Source organism: Balearica regulorum, chromosome 3 (assembly GCF_011004875.1).
Source record: "Balearica regulorum gibbericeps isolate bBalReg1 chromosome 3, bBalReg1.pri, whole genome shotgun sequence".
In the NCBI taxonomy this organism is placed as follows: Eukaryota; Metazoa; Chordata; class Aves; order Gruiformes; family Gruidae; genus Balearica; species Balearica regulorum.
Window position 1 is genome coordinate 86,229,862 of NC_046186.1, and position 19,385 is coordinate 86,249,246.

Here is a 19,385-nt window from a genome sequence, read left to right on the forward strand (position 1 = left end):
TGCCTCTGCCATCGCTGGCTTTGGAGTAAGTCAGGGTGAGGAAGAAAGAATCTAAAGCATCAAGCTGCAGCATATTAGAATGCATATTTTCTCTCTTGACTTTATAAAATCTCATGAGTTACTTTTTAATTCAGTAGCAGTTTTCTGATCCTGCAGCTTATGCACACCTCAAGCAGTCAGATTTTTTTTTTTAAAGGTAGTTTTTAGCTTGTATTTAAGGACCATTGACTGATAATGGACTTTTGCTAGGTGCCATATAGCGACTTAAATACATCTTTGACCTAAATTATCAATTAGATATGTACCTAATGTTAATAAAAGGAGGGTATCTGAAATGTCATGTTCATAAAGTGTTTTGTATTTGTTTTCAGTCTGTTCTTAAATATTGAAAGCAGAATGTTGCTTTTGAGAAACTGATTCACAGAGGGGAAAAAAGAGGTTTTAAATGAGAAGAGCCTCAAAGCTCATCTTCATCCAGGTTCCCGAAGAAATGAGATATTACTTTAATGTTACAAGCATATTGGCTGCAGATTCCTTAGGTACGAATGGGTGTTATTTCAGGCTTTTGCCTACAAACTAGAATTTCTTGAGATGTGGTTACTTACCAATGTATGCAGCTCCATCAGTCACCATATACTTGTTACGATTTAATTTGGGAAGGGAAGCGTTCTTCTGTTCTTTAAGAAAGCATGCACTTTCTTCCTCAAGGTCGAAGAATTTCTGCCATAAAATAAAAGAGTGGAAGTTAATGAGAATCGTTCTATAATGGACAGGAAAAATATGGTCTGTTCTCTACTCTTTATTGAAAATGAGTTAGTGCTACAGAACAGCTTGAGTTTTTATAGCAAAGCATTAATTTTAATAAAACACCACACATTGTATTTCTTTCTAAATTATCATAGTTTCTGATACTTGGCATTCTGAACCACACGAATTATGTGGCTACCACACGCTAAAAGCAATACAGTGCCAGGTAATAAAGGCTAGGAAAGGAACAAAAACCCCATCTTTGTGTTCTTCATGGTAAGAGCCAGGAGCTTGTCTTTTCCTCATTCATCAAGGGACATTGGGGTTTGAAGTCTGCTTCAGGATTCCCATTGGCAGGCACACCAAGCAAGCTGAATTAATACCTTTATATTACATATTGCATAGTTTCCAACAGGAAACTTGCTGATTTCAGAAACTTCTCGGGATTAAATCTGATATGGAGAGATCAAAGTTACCAGACAAGAGAAAAATGCATCTGTTTAACCCTTAAGGGTGAAGTCTGAGTTAGATTTTTTTATTTTTTTTTTTAGCTATATGCACTCCTTGTCTGCATCAGTGCAGACAAAAATGAGAGTTCCAGTACAAATCTAAGTATTGTTTGTTTCATCAAGGAAACTAATAGCTAGAAACAGGTTAAAAAATGAGAAGTAGAGAATAACACGATGAAGGAAAAATTAAATATTTACTGCATGACTGGGAAACATTGATTGAGGTGGTGGTGTAGCTCCTCAGAACAAAGCTAATTCACAATATAGTCCTGATGTAAGTAACTGGCTATACATTGCATCCACTTAAGACATTGAAAAATAGTATTAAAAAAAAAAAACCACCCCAAAACTCCTTAATCATTCTTTGTCTCTTTTCCATGATATAAAATTAATCTCTTGAACCAGTGCTTTTTTTCATACAAACCTTGAACGAATCATTTTAGGTTATGGAGATGTCGTTTAGAATAATCTTACTACTTTGAAAACCCAACTGTAAAATACTAAATTCATTAGTGAAATATTGTGATCTCTGTGGTAGACTACATCATTAGTTTGATTAAATCAAATAAGGGTGTGTGCATAATGCACAGGCAGGCAGTTTTATAAAGCATTCTTTACCCAGGGGATGATGTAGGTAGGTTTTAAGCTGGTTTGCAGTGAACTGCTTGACTATTGCAAAATGTGTTGTTACTCATTACAAGAAACAACAGCTTCAGGTTTTATACCACTGGTTGCTTCAGAACTGCATATAAATACTCATTAAAAAAATCTGTTTTCATAATCATCAGTCTTGATCATTACAATTGTTTTCCTTGGAGAACTCTCCTCTTAAGTTCTGAACAGGCTTCTCTGCAATTAGTATTTCCAAACCTAATTAAAATGGATTAGTTGCAGACAAAAGGTAGAGTAGCCCAGAGGCTGTGGTTTATCTAACATTTTATGCCCTGGACTCTGTCAGAATCTCTCTCTTCCTCATTGGAAGATATATTGGGGTAAATTTTATGTTGTCAGAGGTTCTACCAAAATTGCTTGGAAGAGCTCTGTGTTAACTACCAAGGCTAGTTCAGGCTCCTGCTGATTCTAGCAGTGAGGAGGAGTCTCTGGTCTTGGACTGATCCCACTCCTCCTCAATGATGAAAGTTTTTTAGGGCTGAAGCAAGTTCTTAGTGCATTAGAAATAAAATTCAAAGCATGTGTGTTTTTTCAGTGCCCAAATACTGAATGGTACTGTGGTACAGTTTTATGATTGGTAACTATCACAAAGGTGTTTCCTTAAACAGTCTCTGGATTTCATATGTCATCGCATGCTTACTTACCTCTGCATGGCATTATCTTCCACAGCTTAAATTTTGTGATGAGTTCAAATACCAGCAAAATTCCAAAGATAGTTTTTTGAATTTAGAAACAAGCACTACCCCCCCCAACTGTTTGAGTGATTGCTTTATAAAGGGCATTAAAAAGATGATTCTATGTAAAAAGATTATTCTTTAGTAGTAGATACTACTAAAACTGTAGTATCTGTCCTTTAAATGAGATTTCTATTGTATATTCACATCTAAGCTGCATGGAGAAATCATACCTTTAATTACAGATTTTTAACATCACCAACAATTACAGCATTACGCTTTTAAAACAATTAGAACAAACCATCTTAACAGCTTTAAGGGAAAGTTTAGTAGATAGTAGGGCTTAGTTCTTAGACAACATCATGCCTGAGGAAGTGCTCTACAAGCACGCACCCACCACGGAAAGTAAGTACTTAGCAAGCCCTCACAAACAGAATACACAAAGGTAGCTCAGGTCAGCCAGTGAACCCACACTGACACTAAGTAGCCCAGCCCAACATTCTTCAACATGTGCCTTCAGCAGAAGCACTGTTTTAATAATACACCCCTACCTGCTGACATTTCACTGATCTTTTCCATCCTTATTTTAGGAGTTGAGAGCTTTGAAATTAAAGTAATGCTTACAGGCAAAGGTTTCATAGTTAATTCATAACACTTTATTTATTCCTAGGGCATTTCTGGCTTTTTGAGAATTGGTGAAAGGTCAGTTTTCCCCTTCCTTTTACCTTAGCGGGAATGCACCTGCACAACTCAGAAATAGATTCATGTGGAGGCTCAAGAACAACTTGTGCAGTAGATGCATATGTCTGTCTGTTCCATGCCACACCTTCCTGGTCTCCAGTTGTCTAAAGACACTTTGTTCTAGTTCATACTTCTGGTGGGCCCTTCAAAAATGTGCACCTTTTGCTGTTCAGCGCTGCACCAATAGAGTTGGCCCCTTTATACTGCTCCTTCACGAGTTAGTTAGACTGAGCATTCTTGCACATAAGACGTATTTATAGGGTCAAGCACATAGACTTAAGGAGTACTCAAGGCCCCAAGAGGCACAACGGTGAGCTCTTCACCTTGAGGTTACCTTTTAAGATTCAAGCTTTAATTTATTGACCACATGTGGTTGGAGTAATAGGACAGAGCTCCCTGAATGAGCAGCAGTTTGGTACGTAGTTTGCTGCTTGACATTTGGCTGTGTGCTTATAGCATTTAGTCCTCAAAGATTTTTCCTCATGAGGTGTTCCCAGTGATCATTTTTTCAGAATACTTCTATTAAGTGAGCATTCTCAAAGCAGTTTCAGTTGAATCTAATAGTTATTAGTGCTTATGTGAACTGGACTCCCAGTGAGATGCTGAGGAATGCATAATTAGGCACTACTCATTTTCTGACTGCATTGATAATGTTAATTGCCTGGTATTGTCAAAGTTTTGTGGCAAAAGAGAAGAAGAAAGCCTGCTGCGAGATAGAACATACTGTTACAATTCAGCGTTTGCAACCAGGAACCCATGTCTTGCAGTCCCTGCCTTCCTGACCTCAACAGCAGACTGAAAAATGACATGCACAGAAGTTGGCAGCTGTTTTTAGTCAGGACACTGCTAGGCATAACAAGTTTGCAGTGCCCTGTTTCTAACTATATGCTTGCAGTTAGGCAATACCAAAACTTCCATTAGCCTGGTCAAAGAACAGAGGAAGTCAGGGGGAGATTCCCATCTAGCAGAGGCGTTACATCTGCACAGCCTTCTCCAAGAGGACCGTGTACCTCAGGCTGCTGCCACTGGGAAAACAGTGTATGTATCCTGCAGCTGCGGCACTCCCTGGGAACTTCCTAGCCAAACTGGTCTTTCCTTGGGCATAACAGAAAAGAAACCAGTCATGACAAGGCACATCACAGGGATCAAAAGCTAAATGAAAGGAAAAAGTTACTGAATACACTGTGTACGACTCAGATATATTATCTTCGAGAACAGAAGTTGGAGAGGGTGCCATTTCTGTCAGAACAATACTGAGATATTGCAACAGCTTAGCAGTTACAATTTCAATCAGAATTTGTAACTTAAAGTTCTCTTAAAATGTCAGTGTTCCTGTGTATAAACACATACATTACTCATCTGCATGACAGTATTTTCTGTACAGTTTAGTTTGACTTCACGTTTTCTTATACCCAAAGCAGAACCAAAAGGGAAAAGCAGATTTTTCCAATCATTTAAAAGGTTTAAGTTTAGTTTTTACCTTGTTAGCTATTCCTTCTCCCCTATACACACACATAGTTTTGTTTCAGTTTGATCTTGGCTAGAACAGATGAATGCAAAGGAAATGCAATTTAAAAAAAATCCAGTGCTCATCTCACATGTTTCGTGAAGTAAACGAGTGCTTCGTGGTGGAGCTTGTGGCATAGTTTCAGCCAAAATCAAATAGATTCCAGTAAACTCTGAGCCTTGGGCTGCTACTCCTACCAAGGCTTCTTTAAGGCAATGACTTACCCAGCGTGTGGAATGTGTGCTGTGCAGCACAGAGGTAACTGAGGTATGTTGTACCTTTACAACTATCTAAATCTGGGACAGTCTGATGTTTTTACTGGAAGTTGTATTTGTATTTTTTAACTGTAGATATTCTAACTAGACTAGCTACCTAGAATAGATGGCTAGAAATGTGGTTTGTTTTTTTTTCTTTCAGCATTTAGTTCTTGCCAAGACAAATTCTGTACTAAAGATTTTACCTGCTGTAAATAGGTGGAAAGGGATATAAGTATGTAAAGCATGAGGTGCCACTTAAATAAAAAACAATTTTGTATACATAAATAGAATTTTGATGATAAATATGGAACAAGCTAGAGGTTACTTGAAGTGGCTTAAGCAGTGTCAGCCATGGATGGGCTTTTTGACTTAAAAACACACTTTATGCTGCTTCTTACCTAGGAAACTTCTAGTAACAACGTACGTTATAACAAAAATCCCTCCCTATTTCTAGATATGCATAAATACCACTTAGTGTGTATAACACAAATAGTACTTGTTTTTTTACACTTCTTGTTGATTTTAAAAAGCCAGAATGATTTAGTGGCTTATCAATTTAAGAAGTCAAAATAATTCAGCAGATTATTTAAGACAGTAAACTGAAAAAAAAAAAAAAAAAATCCAAGATGGCTCATTTCCAGTGAGCCTCAATTTCATAAAAATGAGTGGTACCAAACTGAAAGCAGTACTTACCATACGCTCTGTTCTCTAATACAAATGTAACGTACATGGTATTCCTCACTTTCCTGTACTGCTTGTCTAATGTGGTCACATAATGGTTGTTCTAGTCTTCACAATTCTGAATTTATAGCTTGAACTGAATGTAAAATCTTCACTATTTTTTCTTGTACTTTGTACTTGACTAAAGGAAAAGGAGATGCTAACGCACCTGAACAGTGACGTTAGACGAATCCAGACTAAACCACATTTTTGTACTGTCACATTTACTCTTATCAGCCAGTATTAAAACAAGATATACGACTAGGGTTCACTCCGTTAGCTTTGCTGTGAAAGACCAGATGTAGTGTTTTACATGGGCTGTCCACCACACAGACTGCCTTTTGTTATCATGCTATTTTTCTGTCTTAATTTCTATGCCTGTTACTACTAGGAATAAATTCCGTTCGTTATATTACATTCCTATGTGATTTAATGGAGTTTAAAGTCTTTGATACTAACTGAAAACACTTCTCAGTTGTGAAGTTGTCTTGATTTTTTTTTTTTGAGGGGGTGGGAAATACCTTAGATTTCAAAGCAACATGGATTATACTTACAACTTTCAAACTACAGCTTGGAACTTCAGTGCAAATAGCTTTCAGAGATGAAACAAAGTTAAAAGTAAGGGGATCTGTGTCTCTTGAGAAACTTATGAGAAGTCGTACTTTAATACTTCGCAAAACTAACGCTTCTCGTATCTTCCCATCTAAATATGGCCAGTACCTGTGGAGAAAGAATACACTATATTCAGAGAACTTAAAAAAAATCTGGATTTTTATGCAGCCAAGTCTGGACATCATAGAGAAAACTAAACACATGTGAACATCATTTTCTATCCATCGAAGGAATGCCATTCTCATTTAAAGGGGTTTTCACTAAACAGATCTGCCAGCCTCCTTTTTTGTGTCATTCAGCCCTGCACCAAAACTGTCACTGTGGGGACAGTGAGGTTGTGGATGGTTGAGCACACCTTCCACCTGTGTAGGTGCAGAGAGCTGCCAAAACACTTGCACAAAATACGGTACCTTGTCTGCCCATAGCTGGGAGAGTTTTGTGTCACTGCCTGTGGTGACAGCAGTGGAGCTCTTGTAGTGCCAGAGAACCAGCAGAAGGAGCTACAGCTAGAGGGTGCTGCTTACCCAGCCCAGACTGAGGGACAAAGAGGGTTTTCTGTTGGTTACACAAGTAAGGGAACATGAACACTGGATCCCTCCCTTTTTAAACTCTGAACTGGGTGGGACCATGCAGTCAAGGGACTAGAGTGCCTTTTCTAATTTCTTGTTTGGGAGAAGGAGAGCTGCTGCCATGCAGGGCTTCTGCATCCTTCAGTAGCAGAAGATGATGGGTTGTTTAAGGAGGATGCTACCTCTTTTCCTGATGAGGATTGAAGAAATTCTGCCGTGAATGGGATGGTGGCTTCTGTGGTGCTATTCTCACAATTGCGAGTTAGCTTTGTGTTCCTGACTTTTGGTGGGAGCAGGCCAGGACAGGGAGAATGTGACAAAAATGTATGGTTTTTTTATTCCAGCAGCGTGAAGGTATTTGGCCTAACGAAGTCTGAGCTCTACAATGCCAGAAAATAACTTACAAGCAAGAACTGGGAGCTGACAAGGTGGGGAAGCTGTGGCAATGCCTCAAACACAAAGCCATGCTGTAGGAAAAATGTTGAATTCACACAGATGGCTTCCTGGATCTCCCTAATCCAATAGATTTCTGAATTCTTCAGGCATGAGAACAAAGTGAGGCAGAGTATGGGATATAACATCAGCTGCAACACTGTAACAGTGCTACATACTAAGTTCCTTTCCAACATAAAGGAGAAAGGTGAGGAATGTATGTTGTGAAACTGAGGTTCTTAAAGCACTACCCATGATTCTTTCACTGCAACAGTGGCTAGACATAATGAGTTTATTGGAACAACCTTCTTGTAGATATGAAACAGCTTATGCTTGATATATGTCAAATGATAGTTATTTTTTTAAAAAATTTAAACAAAATATGTTTAATTATGGAAAACTGGCCACACGTTTAGTTTGGCTTAACTGTGTTCAGATAAAGTGCATGGATGGAATGGCGAGCCTTCTGAATTGGATGGTTTTATTACACTGTGGCTCCAGTTTGGGGTCATGAGTACTTTTTAATAGTCCATACAAACAGTGTGTTTAAAAATTGCTTGGTTTTGTTTGTTTTTAGCAACTCTCAGTTAACCGAAAAGTGATTTAATTCAAATGTAATCTGTGCTGAATTTGGAATTTTCATGTATATTTCAATAAAAATAACATCTTCCATGTTGTATACAGGAACTCACACCATGTTATTTTTCTCTAACACACACACACACACACACACTCTCTCTCTCTCATGTTAAATATCTCTATAATACTCATAAAATGCCAGTAGCTGTGGTATCAAGATAGGGAGTATGATAGTGTAAGAAATAGGATTTGTGCATAAGCAGGTTCTTGTATTCCTGGGTCCCAGTCACTCGCAGATGGTCAGAATAGACAATTTCTGATCTCCTTCCATAGGCAGATCCAAAGCTTAGGACCCAGAACTGGAAATGTCTTCTTAGGTCCCAATTCTGCTCCCATTTAAGTCAATGGCAGAATCTCACTGATTTCAATAAGAGCAGAATTGGGCCCCAAGAAATTGGTCCACAGTAGTAACTACTTTCCTGTGGGTTCATTTTCTCCAGCAGACCTTATTGACATTATAATAATGTGCTAGTCCTGGACATGGACACTCACCGTTTAGCATTGGTGTCGATGACGATCGGCAAGTAGTCCATGACAGCTATGTATACAAATTGTTTTGCATCATCGATAACACTGTATATAGCTTCAATATCCAGGACTCTGTCCTTTGGGCAGAAGAGTTTAGGTGAATTCTGTGAAGAGAAAAGTTCAAATATGTCATTTAAAATACGTGATTTATTTTCTCTTCCCCTCATTCTTCTTGAGATGGCAAGTAGTACCCTTTATTTTAGTACAGAATATTAACTGATACCTTCAGCTGTCCTGCTAGAATATTCAGAGATGCCAAGGGGAGTTACTTGCTTAATTTCCCCTTGAAAGCCTCACCATTTAGAAGTAACTGTGGGCAAAATGCAGAAGACACAAATTTCAAAATATTCACTGTCATCAAAGAAGCTCTAGTTGAAGTTAAATTTCAGAGAATTTTATGCCAAGGAGTCCCAGGACTGGTTACTATTGCATGGAGTAATGTCTGTGTTCTTGCCATCTGAGCCTGATTCATCACTCACAACCAGGCATTAAGTCTATTACGTCAGTTCTGTTGAAAGTTCCACACAAAGTCACCATTTGCTCTGTCACTGTTGCAGGGAGATGCTGCAGGTTTGCAAGAAACTTCTCTTTAAAACCTAGCTTCAGGTATAACTGAGTTCTTTACCTGCTACTGAGCCAGTAAGTGGCAAGCCCAGATTTCAGTTGTTCTGCCTTGTATCTGGGGTTGTCCAATGTGCCAGCAAGGCAGAGCCAGCAGGAATCACCTGTCCGTGGCAGAGAGGCCCAGGACTTTGCTCCTCTGCCTGAGCAGGGACCTGCCAAGTTGCTTACAGGCGACGCCACAGTTCCTGGGAGCTGAGGTTGGTAAAGGCCCTTCACAGAGCCAGAGCGGGGCCCTGCCAGACCCCTCTGCCTTCCTGCTGCTCTGTCACCTGCTCACCTTTGTTGTCTGCTTGGGTTGCAGCTGACATCTGGATTAGTATGCTTGCTTTAGGGACAGATCCTGGGGTTTAGATTAGTCTTTTTTTCTTTCAATACCATGCCTGTCACAGTGGTTTCTTAATCATTGGCTGGTGTTCTTAAGGATTTACTAAAACTAAGTTCAGAAAATATTAGAAAGATAACTGTAGCAAGATTTCAAGACCAATATTCCAGATCCATTTCTGAACACTAAGGAAAACAACCAAACCTCTTAGGTTTTATCATCCAGTCTGGAAGATGATTTTGTTGCTAAGCAATATTACAGCCATGATTCCTGAGTATAACTAAAAAATTCAATGACTGGTGTTATGCTTGTTGTTTTATACAGCACAAACATTGAAAAAGAAATACATTCTCAAAAAATAAGTTTCAACTCAAGAAAAAGTGTAAAGTGATTTTGTTAAATATAATTCATGTCTATTACCTGAAACTTTTAGAAGGCTGTTGCACTGAGATTTTATTCTTGACTATTTTCTTGAATAGAAGTTTTAAGTTATAGAACAGCTAAAGAATGGAATTCTTATGTATTTTCTTTTTCTGATGCGTTTGATATAAAGACCAGAAAGTGAAAGACATTTAGAAGATAATTAGAAGAAAAACTTCTGTTACAGCTCTCACTCAACACTTGTGTTTGGACATTCCACTTGTAACCCTGTGGCATGCCTGACCCCCCCCCATGGTCACAGAATATTTGAGTACTTTTCTCAGCTTTAGTTGCGTAGTACCTGCTGTTCTGATCGAATATCCATTTGACGCTTCTCTTCACCTAGCAGAAACAGGCCTCTGTTCTCCCTGGGCCACAGCCTCGGCTCAGGAAAGGGAGGCAGCGCAGGGCTGGGTGAGGGCAGCATGACCACCCAGGTGCAGCGCCCACAGAACAGGCTGCGACAGCAGTAAGTGAACTGCCTGGCCCCTGGAGCCTGCCTTCTTTACTTCTCACTAGTTCAGGAACAGACAGCAATATTGGTATTTGGTTGCACCAAACCAGTCCAGTGCAAGTCGAGGACTGCCTTCCAGAGGGCATGCTGGCAAACATTGAGAATTTGCTAGTAGGTGAGAAATTTATGGAAGAGCCTGTTTTCAGGAAGGAAGAACCAGCCAAAGCATCTGTGGCTACAAATTCAGGTAGCTCTTGGAGTTGAGTTTGCTGATCTCAGCTTCTGGAGTACCAGTGACTCCTTCCTTTTGTTTTCTGAAGTGCAGTTTCAAGAGAAGAGGCCTCTGCTGCCCGCACAAAAGGAAAATACAAATCACAGGGAGGAAGTGAGCATGCTGCAAACTGCAGAAGAGCAGGTTTTGTAGCGCCTCTCTCCACCTGTCTTTGTCTAGGACCCCGCTATCCCTAAAGTTGGCCTTGCCCAGCTTTCGTCACTGTGTGCGTTCTCCAGGGCTGGCTTTCAGGAGGATTTCTCCATTTCTTACAGATTGCTTAGAAGGGAGTAGGGATTCATTTCGCAGCTCCTTAGCTAACTGCCCAAAAGTTAGTCTCTAATTTAAGCTAGTTCTTAAGACTCTCCAGAATCAATGGAAGCATATGTTTCTTCAGTTGCTTATTAATTCTGGCTGCCGTAGGCACTTCCAGATTTTCACTCCAAAATAGCTCTTTGTCTGTCCACTGATTGTAGGAGCGTGAAAAATCCTGGACACCCGAACGTTGCATGCATGGCTCCCAGTAGGTGAATGTAAACCCTGCCCTGTATAACCACTCATCTGCACCAACATCCTCTGTTGTGTACAACTGAATAGTGTGCTACATGCCTTGTGTTGTTTTAGACATCACTGGCTATAAAGCAGTGGGGTTTTGCCCCTTGTTCTGTACAGAATGGTAAATAACTGTTAGCGACTTCATTATTTTCCTGACTTTGAAGAAGTTGTTTTTCTCATGTAATTACCTCCAAAATGAAAGCCACTCTGCATCTTTCACCATCTCTGTTGCTCTGTGTACTTCTTTCCAGTTTTGCTATATCACTGCTGACATGGAGGACTACTCCATTTTTTCCCAGTAAAAATACACAGACAGACAGTGCTTCTATGGGGATTGCTGCTTGAATTTTAGAAGTTTAAAAATGTCATTTAAAAATAAAACTGAAGTAGATAATGTTCTACAGAAGTATGAATGCTTTCAATGGAACAGGGTGGAGAGGATTAATCCTTATAAATTACACTGATAAAAATGCAAGCTCTGATATCAAGCTTATTCTGTATCGTTTTAGATGTCTGATTAACAGTTCATTTACTCTCAAGTCATTCACCTTCTATCTACTAGTGTAAATAAATAACCTAATTTGCAGAGCCTACCCATCATTTATTGAACACAAGAGGAAAAGCGGTAACATTACAGAGAAAGAGAAAAAGAATAATGCTCAGATGAAATTCTGCAGCACCTTCAGTCCTGGTAAATTGCGTGTAAGAACAATGTCACAGAAAATGGAATGAAAAAAATATTGTGATTTGTCTCTTCTGCACCATAGGAAAAAGGCAAATAACTTTAAAAAACCCTTTCAATTACAGACTTCCCCACAAAAGCATACCTATTGGAATAACCATTTTCCCAGAGAACAGAATGATTTAGTTTTCCAGTATTATGAGACTTATCAATCAAGTTCTGTCTTGTGTAAGCGACAGCTGTAGTGGTCTTATCTCTGTAGTTGAGTTTCCAGTCACTCACATGAGTCTCAATTTTAGTAGCTGCTTTTGGTTAAGGACATAGCAGTCATGGGCATCTTTCTTCAGTTAGGGCCAATTTAGAGAAATACTTAAGGCTTAATTTATACCATGTATGTTACTATTCCTGGAAATTACCTCTCAGGGAGAGCACAGCGTTGTGATGGACTTATTTGCAGGGAACTGCGAACATCTCTGTATCAGTGAAAAGACACTAAAGATTCTTTTCCCAGTTGCTCCTAGCACCTACCTAACCTGGTCTCACTGCTCTGTAGTTCATAAAGGACAATATTAGGAAAGTAAGCAGATGTTACATTTCCAGATCTTCCAAAAATGTGGTGAGTTAAATAAGTTTCTTCCCTTCCCTCCCTCTCCACAACCCATCTCAGAACTTACCGACACAAAAGCTTCTGATTTTGTCTCGTTCAGCTGCAGCGTCAGTTTATTTTGAGTATCGTACACTCCATACAGTCTCTTAGACCAACTTGGAGGTATTTTATTCTTGTATCTTAATGAGCTATACAGGGCAAATATCCTTTGTAAATCCAAGACCAGGCAGCTACAGTTGTATACGATGACGCCAAGTTCCTTCATCTGTGAAATTGAAAGTTCATATCATGAGTGATACTTTGGCTGATGGATCTGTGGAAGTATGCAGCAAGAACGTAAGAGTGTCTGAGGGGTGTCTTCCAGAAGCGTGCCTTGGGCTCAGTGGTAGTACTGTCAACTACAAGAACATGCCTAACCATATTCTTTTAAGGGCAAAATATAAGCTAAATCTTCAAAGTCCAGAGCGGCCGAAAGCTGTAACAGGGTTTGTATGTTCAATGTATGTCAGAGTCGCATGTCCTGATAGAGTACAGCACACCTTATGGACGGACACAACTCAGGAGCGATACCCAGTTGTCATAGGCACCATTTTTGTTGTAGGTGTTGCCCAAGGTTTATTACTACTGGCTAGAGTGGTTTATTATTTATTTAGTATTTTTATATTCTTTTGTTTACAGGAAAAGCATCCTTTTTGCTGGGTGATGTAGAAGTACACACTGCTACCAGTGACAGTTTCTTACTTGAGAAACAATTTGTTTTCTGAGAGTTCTGGAAAAGATGAAAGAAATGGACTTAAATTATTTTTCTGCTGGAGAAGGAATATGATGCTCCAGCATCAAATAAAAGGATGAAAAAACAGGAGTTTAGTAATATCAGTAGCTAAATTTACTGCACTATTAATTCCAGCATGATCCAGTATACCCAATTAGGACATGAAAAGGCTGGGTTCTTAATTCCCCCATCGCTGTGGTATGGTACCTCACCTAGAGTATTCCAAATTTCTGGATGTCAGTTTCTTCACACGTACCAATGGAGATAACAGTACTCTTCTCTCAGGAAAAGGATTCTGTAAGCATCAACATTCTCACATATAAAGTATGAGGAAAAATAGCCCAAGTAAATATAGACATCGTAGTACAATTAGATGCTTTGACCTTCTACGGACACAGTCTCACTTGTCCGTTTAAGTAAAGGCACGTCTCCTAGTCATCATAAATCTTGGTTTGGCAGGGATTTCATTAATTGCACATCCCTGGTACTTAAGTTGTTGACAGAATTTCATTTATAAACATATTGCCTGGCTTCTGTAATCAAAGCGTAACCGCACGCACACTCTCTCCCTTCCTTTGCTTTATAATAGCTCAGGAAAGCACTGCTGTGGGCACAGATGCTATTGACCTCTCATTATCTGCGTTTCACACTAGTTCAGCCATCTCCAAAAACAGAGCGAGAAGAAAACCTGCATGTATATGTTGCAAACCAATATGTAGGGTAAATATGTAAAGGATCCATGCTGGTTTTGTGCAAACAAATTCTCTTGGTAGCATGACTCAGAAGTCTGTCTGGCATGATGAGGAAAATAAGGGGAGTACGAACTCTCCAGCACGCTCATCCTTTAACACCAGAAAATCCGGACTGGTTTTATTCCCTTCGATGAACTCTACACAGTCACATAGAGTAGTTTCTGGTAGGAGCGTATCTTTTTGCAAAGCCTGTGGAAACTCTGAACCCCACACTAACATTATCTCATTATCTTGTTCCTGCGCAATTCTCCCTGACTGCAGATGAGAACCGCTCTGCAAGAGTGGGCAGTGGAAGGGAAGAGAAGGATAGAATTGAACCTTCAGCTCTCTGTCTGTGTTGGGTGAGAGGAAACAACAAATCCCAATACTCCAAAGAGAAAGTAACTCAATGGGTGACACCTTCTTCAGATCCCCGACCTGGAAATACCACATACATAAGAATATACACCACGGAGTAATCTCATTCCCAAATATTTACTGAATAGTTGCAACCACAAGAACATTAACTAATATTCTTACTGCCTCAATCAGATTATTTCTGCAGGCTTCTTTAATTCTGAAAAAATAAGGAATTCCTCCATTAGCCTGCACAACCTAAAATTTGTGGAGAGTTGGAAAATACAGACTACTTGCTGGACTGCAGCTTTTCATTTATGGATAAGCCAATAAATTTATTTTGGTGATAAATATAAATTATTCCAAGCTACGCCCAACATCCTAATCAAACGGTCTACGTGGAATAACATCTTTGGTTTTTCCCCTGCGTACTGGTATCTTTGAGGACGCTCCTGTATTCAGTTCTAGGCTGTCCCTGTCCTCTCTGCACTGTTTGTCTCCAAATATTTTTAACTATACATTATCACTGTTTTCACTGTGTGCTGCCAATACTGTTCTCTTAATTGCCAGGCATGCCATTGCAAAGGACTTACTAATAGTATTCTGTTACATGTATCTGCATAATGTGGTTTAATCGGCTTTTCATGGCTGTTAGTTGATTCTGACATAATTACGTGGTTACAGTTTTCCTTTCATTTATCAGTCCCATTATTACTATTCCACTTTATCCCTTCCATTAAAAGTAAAGATAAAACAGTGTCCTCACAGCACACCAGAAACTGCCAGGACGGCATCTGCGTGAGCAGCTCTCCTCGGAGCAGGAGTGCTTGCAGCATCTCCTCTCCCTGCCTGAGAATTAAAGTAGTGCCCTTCTGCCTAAGTGCTTTCTCACGTGCAGAGATAGGGAGGGAGCCTGGGGCACTAATGGGTTTTTTTAAACGCAATTTTTACAGATCGCCACCCAGCCTGACTGTAAGACACAGCATTATCCACACCGTAGCGCCAGCCTCTCCCCACGACCAGCCCGTTTTGCACAGGCACTTGACCCCGTGGTGGGAGCGGGCGTCTGCGGGGCTGTGCCCTGGCAGGGGCCCTGCCACTCGCCCACTCGGGGCGGTTACACTCCTGTCGTTCACAGGCAGGAACGAAGCCATTTCGGGAGGTATGTTTACAGCTCAGTAATGAACCCTGCTTTCCCATGGCGTTGCGTCTTGCAGCTGGCTTCTCTGGAGGCAAGCACTGATCAAAGCTTTTCCTGCTTCTGAAGCCGTGATAAGAGCTCTCCCCCACACGGATTCCCTGGTACACGACACAGACCGGGCTTCTCCTTTCCCTATCTGGGAAAACGCAGTTATCCTCTTTACCCAGCTGCCTCTTTTCATTAAGCTTTTATGAACTTAACGTTCAAATTTGCCTGAACCTGGAAAGTAGATTCAACGTTAGTGGAAGAGGGCAGACAGCAACTCCGATGCTTATTGTGCAGACCTCATTTCCTTAGGAAACCAGGTTAGATGTCAGCCTGTCGCTTCCTGACCATCTTGGTTTACATATGACACATCACCTTGATACGAAAACAATACAAACAGTGCACACGTGTATGCAATAAAACCCCAGCTGTCTCCTTTCTTGTAGAAAAAATACTGTTTCAGAAGCGTCTTTCACACTGAGCCTATTTTTACTCCCATACGCTGAGGTGAGGAGAGACTGGTTTTTTTCCAATTAATCACAAAACCTATCATCCTGGAGGCATCACAGAGAGTGGGCAGCAAGGATGTGCTAGTGACAGATTTAGTATGAAGTTGTATGTCATCTAGATAAGGGAAGAAGATTTTCTCTTCAGTCTGAAAGCTACTGTTATTACAGACTTTTTTTTTTAATAGTCTCAGAGGAGAAGCAGGAAAAAAACATTTATAGTGAAAGAATCAAAATGTGAGTGTTGCTCCCTGATTTGCAGTGACTGAAATCTGCAGCTAAGCATCATCTGAGGTGTCTGTTAAGGTAAAACCCTTCAGGGCAAGAGCTCTTAAGGCAAAGGAAGGATTTCTTCATCCTGAATTTTAAAAGCAACTCACACAGTAATGAAAACATCACTGAAAAATTAAAACTAAGAGGACCTCAAGAAATCAAGACCTTAATAAAATTAAGGGAGATAAATCTGAAGTGAAAATAGGGAGTCACAAATTTGATTGCCTTAAAATGGAACTGAAATATTTGGATGTTAAAGTCACGCATTTGCTTGTGAGTGACATTTTCAGAGCACGCAGTGGGGGCTGGGGACAGGAATGGTTTTCTGGATAGGGAATTTTTTTTCCCTCTCACGAGCGCGTTTCTTTCCCCTCTTTGTTAAGAACCACCATGAGTGCTCTTCTCAAAGAATGAAAACCGTAGGAGCTGGTTTTCCTTGTTCCCCATGCCATTTTCTTTTGTGCAGAGCAGCTATTAAAGGATACCAAATCACTGGTCTTTCTTACCAGTAAATGCTTTCTTAGAATCATAGAATAGTTTTGGTTGGAAAAAACCTTTAAGATCATCAAGTCCAGCCATTAACCTAGCACTGCCGAGTCCAACCACTAAACCATGTCCCTAAGCACCACACCTACACGTCTTTAAATACCTCCAGGGATGGCGACACTCCACCAGTTCCCAGGGCAGCCTGTTCCACTGATGGATGACTCTTCTGGTAAAGAATTTTTTCCTAATATCCAATGTAAATCTCCCCTGGCACAACTTGAGGCCATTTCCTGTCATCCCACCGCATGTTACTTGGGAGAAGAGACCAACATCCACCTGGCTACAACCTCCTTTCAGGTAGTTGTAGAGAGCAGTAAGGTCTCTCAGGCTCCTGTTTTCCAGGCTAAACAACCCCAGTTCCCTCAGCTGCTCCTCTTAAGACTTGTGGTCTGACCCTTCACCAGCTTTGTTGCTTCTTAAAGCACCAGAGAAGTGAATGGCTAAACAAGACTCAAGAAATGGGGCTTACACCCAATGTACAATGATGCTTCAACTACAGAAATCAGCTGAGCTGCAAAAAGTAACAAATTCAGCCTGGTTCAAAAAATACTGTTTTTTTTAATGACGAGAGGAGGAATTCCTTACTAGACTGAACAAAGAGCAGGATGTCACAAACAGGAATTTCTGCTTATTCTTTTCCCTTGTATATTTGTAGGCATCATATACGAAATTAAAAAAAAAAGAAAAAAGAAAAGAACCTAAACAATACAGGTGCACCCATAACACTGTAAGCTTCGTAAACTGAGAAACAGTGTTAGCAAGACTTTTCAAATCCATTTGGATCAAGGGTTAGACAGGGTGTATGATGTGTCCTTATCCTGCACTGTGCAGACTAGACAGTGCTTTTTATATTTACCTTGAGCTGCACTGTAAGAGACAACCCCACTGTGTAGGCAAGGTACTATTTGACCTACATAAGAGTGGCACAATCTGGTTCACAGCTTGCAATATCGGAATTGTGGCAAACGTAGCAGGAGGCTTTAGAAAACTCCTTGCTAATTTCTCTTAAAGAAAAAGTTTTTAGTAATTGCTCACACTCGAGCCTGATCCTGAAAACAACAGGCAGATCTCCTCAGGCACGAACTGCCATTTGCCCAAAAGCTCTGGCCACCGGCAGGCGCTGGGCATCCATTGCCTGGGCTAGAGAAACTCCGAATTAACTACAGGTAGCCTATTGCACACTAAATTTACTAAGTAACCTTTTTATATAAAGGACTATTTGTGCATCTGCCATTTGCCTGTGTTTGAAAATGTATTTAATTATCATTTCAAGCCTGTGCTTTTTTTAATGACCAATTTCCAAATGAATAGCTATGCAAAACCAGAATCACAACAGGGTAGAGTAATGGAGTAACAAAAAGCACGCTATACTGATGAATCAATTACCACGGCCTAAAAGGACCTAAGATTTTCAATAGCTTCTAAAGAAAAACAATATACCATGTATTCATTACCACCTTAGAGCTGACCACAGATATTTACATTGGTAAACTCATTATGTTTTAATAACATGGGCTCTAATTATTTGGTTAGCCCACACTCCAAACATACGGTTCCTTTTCACTTGGTTATCAGTCTTACCTGACCCGCTACTGCAAACCTCCCTTATGCTTTCATCTGGTATCATTTAATGCTCGGTGAATCTTTTCCAGTCATACACAGCATCATCTTAAGGCTGCCTTCTGTGCGGCTGTTGTTCACCTCTCAGCAAAACCTGCCGAGCAGAGTGTGCCAGTCCCCTGCCAGGCACAGGTAACAGCTGAGCGGTGGCCTGTGCTGGTGGTGCAGGAGGGGAAGGGTACTCTGATGGGAGAGACCATCAGCAATGGAGAGAGAGAGACACACACACAAAAAGATTTGAGAAAGGTAAAAGCGTTTCTTTGTGCACTATTGATGATATGACTGTTGTAGCAGACTTTGCTGTACCAGGATTACAGGAGTAGCGCTCATCACAAATTCATTAAGTGTTACAGACCCCATTCAGACAGGCGGCATTTCGATGCAAACCAAAAATGCAACCTGATGCTGAAGAGGCTGAGAAGGCTGCAACGCTGCCTGGCTCTTCTCTCACAAAACCTATGCAGGTGTGAGAGTCCACCAAAACAGCAAAAGCACATACCTCAGCTGACACTTCACTAGAAATTGCAACCTACCCTTGTGCATCCTGAGCCAAAATCTTCCCTCAGTGCTTGGCTAGTAATACAGTGCAGAGGCTTCACAGCTTTGTTATGTTAAAAGTAATTCAGTGAAAACCAAATCCAGCACAGTCCTGCTTCTGCTCTGAGTTCCACTTTTTCCTTCCATGTTGGCAAGAACATGGGAGCTACACTACTGATGGGAAATACTAAATAGAAAGATTAATACAAATGGTAAAAGCACTGTATTCTTAGAAAGTTAATAAAACGCTGTCTAGCTTAAACTATCTGACAGAGAATAAATGCAAAATTTATCAGTCGGAAATCATCTAGGGCA

General features: G+C 40.3%; 1 protein-coding gene and 1 long non-coding RNA gene across 7 annotated transcripts in view; one reads left to right on the plus strand and one right to left on the minus strand.

Annotated features, from left to right (window-relative positions):
* Positions 1-19,385, plus strand: part of LOC142601049 (uncharacterized) — a 133,732-nt gene that overhangs the window by 90,124 nt on the left and 24,223 nt on the right. For 3 of the 5 annotated variants that reach the window (XR_012834609.1, XR_012834606.1, XR_012834607.1), the window contains one exon: positions 7,353-8,123. This is a non-coding gene — a long non-coding RNA (uncharacterized LOC142601049). Of the gene's footprint in view, positions 1-7,352; positions 8,124-19,385 lie in introns of those variants that run through there. The other 2 variants (XR_012834610.1, XR_012834608.1) reach the window with 1 other exon arrangement.
* Positions 1-19,385, minus strand: part of PLD5 (phospholipase D family member 5) — a 155,550-nt gene that overhangs the window by 5,882 nt on the left and 130,283 nt on the right. For both annotated transcript variants that reach the window (XM_075748792.1, XM_075748793.1), the window contains exons 6-9: positions 12,610-12,807; positions 8,572-8,711; positions 6,382-6,547; positions 606-720 (exon numbers count right to left, since the gene is read on the minus strand). In XM_075748792.1, the coding sequence (XP_075604907.1) occupies positions 606-720; positions 6,382-6,547; positions 8,572-8,711; positions 12,610-12,807 (619 nt within the window). The remainder of the gene's footprint in view (positions 1-605; positions 721-6,381; positions 6,548-8,571; positions 8,712-12,609; positions 12,808-19,385) is intronic.